Source organism: Coregonus lavaretus (assembly GCF_964263955.1).
Source record: "Coregonus lavaretus genome assembly, chromosome: 31".
Lineage (NCBI taxonomy): Eukaryota > Metazoa > Chordata > Actinopteri > Salmoniformes > Salmonidae > Coregonus > Coregonus lavaretus.
The window spans coordinates 10,228,575-10,235,166 of record NC_140018.1 but is presented as its reverse complement, the minus strand read 5'-3'; the positions used below and the strand labels follow the sequence as shown (position 1 = coordinate 10,235,166).

At 43.1% G+C, this 6,592-nt stretch overlaps 1 protein-coding gene across 1 annotated transcript; it reads right to left on the bottom strand.

The window, feature by feature from the left end:
* Nucleotides 1-3,196: 3,196 nt before the first annotated feature.
* On the bottom strand, nt 3,197-4,263 carry LOC311106528 (small ribosomal subunit protein uS14-like). Its single transcript, XM_084148891.1, has 3 exons — nt 4,161-4,263; nt 3,586-3,685; nt 3,197-3,292 (listed from the first exon to the last, which is right to left on the bottom strand). Exons 1-3 carry the CDS (start codon nt 4,220-4,222, stop codon nt 3,284-3,286), a joined length of 171 nt encoding a protein of 56 aa, XP_084005017.1. The 5' UTR covers nt 4,223-4,263; the 3' UTR covers nt 3,197-3,283.
* Nucleotides 4,264-6,592: the final 2,329 nt, after the last annotated feature.

Below are 6,592 nucleotides of genomic sequence, written 5' to 3'. Positions count from 1 at the left end.
CATGAGAAAACAAAAAGATAATTACTTGAAACACCAGAAAGAACTAACCAAAAAAAACAGAGCAAACTGGAATGCTATTTGGCTCTAAACAGAGAGTACACAGTGGCAGAGTACCTGACCACTGTGACTGACCCAAAATTAAGGAAAGCATTAACTGTGTACAGACTCAGTGAGCATAGCCTTGCTATTGAGAAAGGCAGCCAAAGGCAGACCTGGCTCTCAAGAGAAGACAGGCTATGTGCACACTGCCCACAAAATGAGGTGGAAACTGAGCTGTACTTCCTAACCTCCTGCCACTTCGTCATTATGGGGCATTGTGTGTAGATTGATGAGAATAAAACAATATTTAATGAATTTTGGAATAAGGCTGTAACGCAACAAAATGTGGAAAAAGTCAAGGGGTCTGAATACTTTCCGAATGCACTGTTGTACGTTTTGCAAAGTCGTAACATATTGTATGTTTTGCAAATTCGTAACATTATATGAATTGTAATTCATAACAAATCACACGAAATGGGTGATGTACAGCCACAATTTAATACATACTATACGAAAAAATGTCAACGACTCCAGCCACCCTAGTCATAGACTGTTCTCTCTGCTACCACACGGCAAGCAGTACTGGCGCGCCAAGTCTTGGTCCAAAAGGCTTCTTAACAGCTTCTACCCACAAGCCATAAGACTCCTGAACAGCTAATCCTGGCTACCCGGACTATTTGCATTGTACCCCCCACCCCACCCCCCACCCCACCCCCTTTTACGTTGATGCTACTCTGTTTATTATCTATGCATAGTCACTTTAACTCTACCCACATGTACATATTACCTCAATTACCTCGACTAACCGGTCCCCCTTGCACATTGACTCTGTACCGGTACCCCATGTATATAGCCTCCCTACTGTTATTTTATCTGTTTATTTGTTACTTATCTATTTTTTACTTAAGACTTTTTTTCTTTACTTAAAACTGCATTGTTGGTTAGGGCTTGTAAGGTCTACCTACAGCTGTTGTATTCGGCCCATGTGGCAAATAAAATTTGATATCATACTAAAAATGGAGTGTTGTGGATTTACATACACAATAATACGACATGCTCTGAGACCAGGTTGCATATTTATCTTTATTTAGTTTCCCTTTTGTACTTCAACTATTTGCACATTACAACACTGTACATAGGCATTTGACAAACTTTTGTGAGTGTAACGTTTACTGTTCATTTGATATTGTTTATTTCACTAGTTTATCTATTTCACTTGCTTTGGCATTGTAATCATGTTTCCCATGCCAATAAAGCACTTTGCATTGAGAGAGACTGGGTGCCTGCAAGGGGTGGGCCCTGCGCACCTCCACAACAATACATTGGTAGGATACATTTAAAAATACAGCGTCTCTGCCATCTAGTGGCAGAAAAAGATCATTCACACAAAGACTGACATAGACATCGACCCACACAGAACGACTCGCATGTACACTGAACAAAAATATAAACGCAACACGTAAAGTGTTGTTCCCATGTTTCATGAGCTGAAATACAAAACGTTCCATATACACAAAATGCTTATTTGTGTACAAATTTGTTTACATTCCTGTTAGTGAGCATTTCTCCTTTGCCAAGATAATCCATCCACCTACAGGTGTGGCATATCAAGGTGATTAAACAGCATGATCATTTCACAGGTGCACATTGAAAGGTCACTCTAAAACGTGCAGTTTTGTCACAACACAACGCCACAGATGTCTCAAGTCTTGAGCGTGCAATTGGCATGCTGACTGCAAGAATGTCCACCAGAGGTGTTGCCAAATAATTGAATGTTCATTTCTCTACCATAAACTGCCTCCAAATATTTGTCTGTAATAAAGCCCTTTTGTGGGGAAAAACTCACAAACTGGCTGGGGCTGGCTTCCCAGTGGGTGGGCCTATGGCTGCACCCCCATGTGAAATCCATAGATTAGGGCCTCATTTATTTTGACTGATTTCCGTATATGAACTGTAACTCTGACATTTTAGAAATTGTTGCATTCATATTTTTCTTCAGTATAGGCCTGTCTCAGACACCTTTCAAATCAAAGCTATTTACTTTTTAAATGATTATACATTTTACGAGGCAGTATTATAAACATTGTAAATTACATTTCACTTAAATGTAAATGCACAAAGGTGATCAGGCAAGTGAGGTCAATACACCACATCCTCAGTTACTCCTAGTTTTCCAAAGCCTTTAGTAGTTTAGAGAATGTCATTGTTTACGATTATCACACTATGAAAGATCACATCATCCGCGCCCACCTGGTTGAAAAAACCTTGTGACATACCAATTCTCTTTCCTCCCAGTGTGCACTTGTTCAATCCCTTCACTAATTTGAAAAGAAATATGGTGCTTTTAGAGGAAAGTAGTGAATGCTTATAGTTTACAAGTGTACACTTCAGGTGATATTAACACCACTCAATGTGTGAGCGGGCACCATGAATGTAATTTGCTACCAACCAGGATCAATTACACTCAGAAAGGTTTTACAACTGCACTCAGCATGTTTGTTTTGTTTTTCAAACCGGAAATTGACAAAGCACGCTGCGTTAACACAGGCAGCCAACTTCGCTTTTCGCTATTTGGTATTTTGACCAATCAGGTTAGCTCTGAAAAATCTGTGATTGATCAAAAGACCAATTAGTAGAAAAATAAATGTCAGAATTGGGCTGCCTGTGTAAACATCCATATATATCTAACAAATCTGTCAAATTACTTAAACCTCAAGTACTGGTACACAACAGGAGTGATCACTTGCAGCCGCCCTCGAGTTTATCCAGAGAGGTTTCAAAGCTCTACCACAATACTAGCAAGAAAACAATACTTTCAGCCAAACAATGTTTGAATTAGTTAACCATGGTATCAGCTTAATACAAGTGGCCATAACCTAAGAATTGGAACTCTAGATTGTACGGTCCACACTTTACGTAAACCCATGTGTGACATTGTGACTCAGGATAGACCGGTTGAATAACAATCTAACTCATTCCCGTGTCTGAGGGTTTAGTTTTTCCTTTCAATTAAAGACCTAGACAACCAGGTGAGGGGAGTTCCTTACTAATTAGTGACCTTAATTCATTAATGAAGTACAAGGGTGGCGTGAAAACCTCATTCCACTCACTCAGTGGAATGAGTGAGTGTAGATCAACAAAAAACAAGACAACTATGTAGGACTAAAGAAAACATTTATTTGCAATACTGCAACATCCCATGTTGGTTTCGCATCCCATGGGGAACCTTCAGCATCCAATGTAGTTAGTCCAGCTGTGTACATAAAAGAGGGTTAAGATTAATGTACTACAAAATGTTACTGTTAAATTGTTATTGTGGAAAACAATTAAATGTGGTAGCCTATGAATTATGAAATAAATAAAGTATTTAGCCAACTAATGTAACCCATCTTTGTTAAATCCCTTGTAGTGTGCATCTTTCCAAAGGATGAATGTGTTACATTCTTGTCACCCCTTATATTAGCATAAAGCATCGTTAGAATCAACAACTAGCCAACGGTGACTAACAGTTACATTTGCTAGAGTACAGTGCAAACAAATACTTGCCTTGACAAAGCCGATGTCATTCGCGTACTGCCTGAAGCACTGGCGGCACATGTTGAGCCCGTATTTACGGATCAGGCCGTGTCTGTTGGAGCATACCCGGCTGAAAAACATGACGAAAGTATTGGATAAACATGGCGAAGACGATTTAATAAAATTGTCCAGGATGTTCAAGCTCTTAAAAACTCACCCAGATATCTGGTTAGCCGCCATCAGTTTTCCCCATAGCCAATGTTAACTTCAAGCCGACTAAACTGGCTACTGTAGCTACTAACTAGTTGCTAATTATATAGGACAATAAGTTGTAGCAGTGGATAACCCGGCAACATTCAGATTGAGGGGTATATTGATGGCTCAAATAAATACATTTTTACTATAAATATATTACTAGAAATTGCTAACTTTAACGTGCGAGAAGAATGTGAGGGCCCTGCGTTAATGCACATCAGCCGCCATATTAGGTCGAGCGAAGCCTCCATGTGGTTCGAATTGTACAATAAGCATTTGGGGTCTGTGAAAACCTACCGAACTCTGAAATGGAATAAGAAATACTAAACAATATATTGAACAACACTGACCAGGATCGGGATCCCTGACCGAATTTTCTGGGGTGACTCCAGTAGAGGCTCTGATGTCCCATCTTGTCTCGTTCGAGTAGAATGTCGAAAAGGAAGGGAGACGGGTGCGCATGCGTAAATAAAACTCTGCTTCTTTCCGCCCACAATGCATAGCGGGAAACATCGCGTTGCGTGCATTGTTGTAGTACACCGCTAGAAGACGCTAACAACCTGCAGCAGCAACATCAACACATCAATCGCGCCATCTGGAGCGAATGCGGATTTAACCTGTACGTTCAGCATCTATTTTTCAATACTCAGACCCTTTGCTCAGTACTTTGTTGAAGCACCTTTGGCAGCGATTACAGCCTCGATTCTTCTTGGGTATGATGCTACAAGCTTGGCACACCTGTATTTGGGGAATTTCTCCCATTGTTCTCTGCAGATCCTCTCAAGCGCTGTCAGGTTGCTGCACAGCGATTTTACATTTTCAGGTGTCTCCAGAGATGTCCGATCAGGCTCTGGCTGGGCCACTCAAGGACATTCAAATCAAATAAAATAAAATGTTATTGGCCACATGCGCCGAATACAACAGGTGCAGACATTACAGTACATTTATTTTTAATAAAAAAGTAAAATAAAACAACAACAAAAAAGTGTTGAGAAAAAAAGAGCAGAAGTAAAATAAAATAACAGTAGGGAGGCTATATATACAGGGGGGTACCGGTGCAGAGTCAATGTGCGGGGGCACCGGCTAGTTGAGGTAGTTGAAGTAATATGTACATGTGGGTAGAGTTAAAGTGACTATGCATAAATCATTAACAGAGTAGCAGCAGCGTAAAAAGATGGGGTGGGGGGGCAGTGCAAATAGTCTGGGTAGCCATGATTAGCTGTTCAGGAGTCTTATGGATTGGGGGTAGAAGCTGTTGAGAAGTATTTTGGACCTAGACTTGGCACTCCGGTACCGCTTGCCGTGCGGTAGCAGAGAGAACAGTCTATGACTAGGGTGGCTGGAGTCTTTGACAATTTTGAGGGCCTTCCTCTGACACCGCCTGGTATAGTGGTCATGGATGACAGGAAGCTTGGCCCCAGTGATGTACTGGGCCGTACGCACTACCCTCTGTAGTGCCTTGCGGTCGGAGGCCGAATCTTTTCAGTCTCCTGAGGGGGAATAGGCTTTGTCGTGCCCTCTTCACGACTGTCTTAGTGTGTTTGGACCACGATAGTTCGTTGGTGATGTGGACAAGGAACTTGAAGCTCTCAACCTGTTCCACTACAGCCCCGTCGATGAGAATGGGGGCGTGCTCAGTCCTCTTTTTTTTCCTGCAGTCCACAATCATCTCCTTTGTCTTGGTCACGTTGAGGGAGAGGTTGTTATCCTGGCACCACACGGCCAGGTCTCTGACCTCCTCCCTATAGGCTGTCTCATCGTTGTCGGTGATCAGGCCTACCACTGTTGTGTCGTCGGCAAACTTAATAATGGTGTTGGAGTCGTGCCTGGCCATGCAGTCATGGGTGAACAGGGAGTACAGGAGGGGACTGAGCACGCACCCCTGAGGGGCCCCCGTGTTGAGGATCAGTGTGGCAGATGTGTTGTTACCTACCCTTACCACCTGGGGGCGGCCCGTCAGGAAGTCCAGGATCCAGTTACAGAGGGAGGTGTTTAGTCCCAGGATCCTTAGCTTAGTGATGAGCTTTGAGGGCACTATGGTGTTGAATGCTGAGCTGTAGTCAATGAATAGCATTCTCACGTAGGTGTTCCTCTTGTCCAGGTGGGAAAGGGCAGTGTGGAGTGCAATAGAGATTGCATCATCTGTGGACCTGTTGGAGCGGTATGCAAATTGGAGTGGGTCTACGGTTTCTGGGATAATGCTGTTAATGTGAGCCATGACCAGCCTTTCAAAGCACTTCATGGCTACAGACGTCAGTGCTACGGGTCGGTAGTCATTTAGGCAGGTTATCTTAGTGTCCTTGGGCACGGGGACTATGGTGGTCTGCTTGAAAAATGTTGGTATTACAGACTCAGTCAGGGACATGTTGAAAATGTCAGTGAAGACACTTGCCAGTTGGTCAGCACATGCTCGGAGTACACGTCCTGGTAATCCGTCTGGCCCTGCGGCCTTGTGAATGTTGACCTGCTTAAAAGTCTTACTCACATCGGCTACGGAGAGCGTGATCACATAGTCATCCGGAACAGCTGGTGCTCTCATGCATGCTTCAGTGTTGCTTGCCTCGAAGCGAGCATAGAAGTGGTTTAGCTCGTCTGGTAGGCTTGTGTCACTGGGAAGCTCGCGGCTGTGCTTCCCTTTGTAGTCTGTAATCGTTTTCAAGCCCTGCCACATCCGACGAGCGTCAGAGCCGGTGTAGTACGATTCAATCTTAGTCCTGTATTGACTCTTTGCCTGTTTGATGGTTCGTCGGAGGGCATAGGGGGATTTCTTATAAGCGTCCGG

Coding starts and splice junctions, on each gene's coding strand:
- LOC311106528 (XM_084148891.1), bottom strand. CDS start 4,222: ATGGGACATCAGAGCCTCTACTGGAGTCACCCCAGAAAATTCGGTCAG. Junction 3,686..4,160: donor GGTCAGGGATCCCGATCCTG/GTCAGTGTTGTT, acceptor CATGTTTTTCAG/CCGGGTATGCTCCAACAGAC.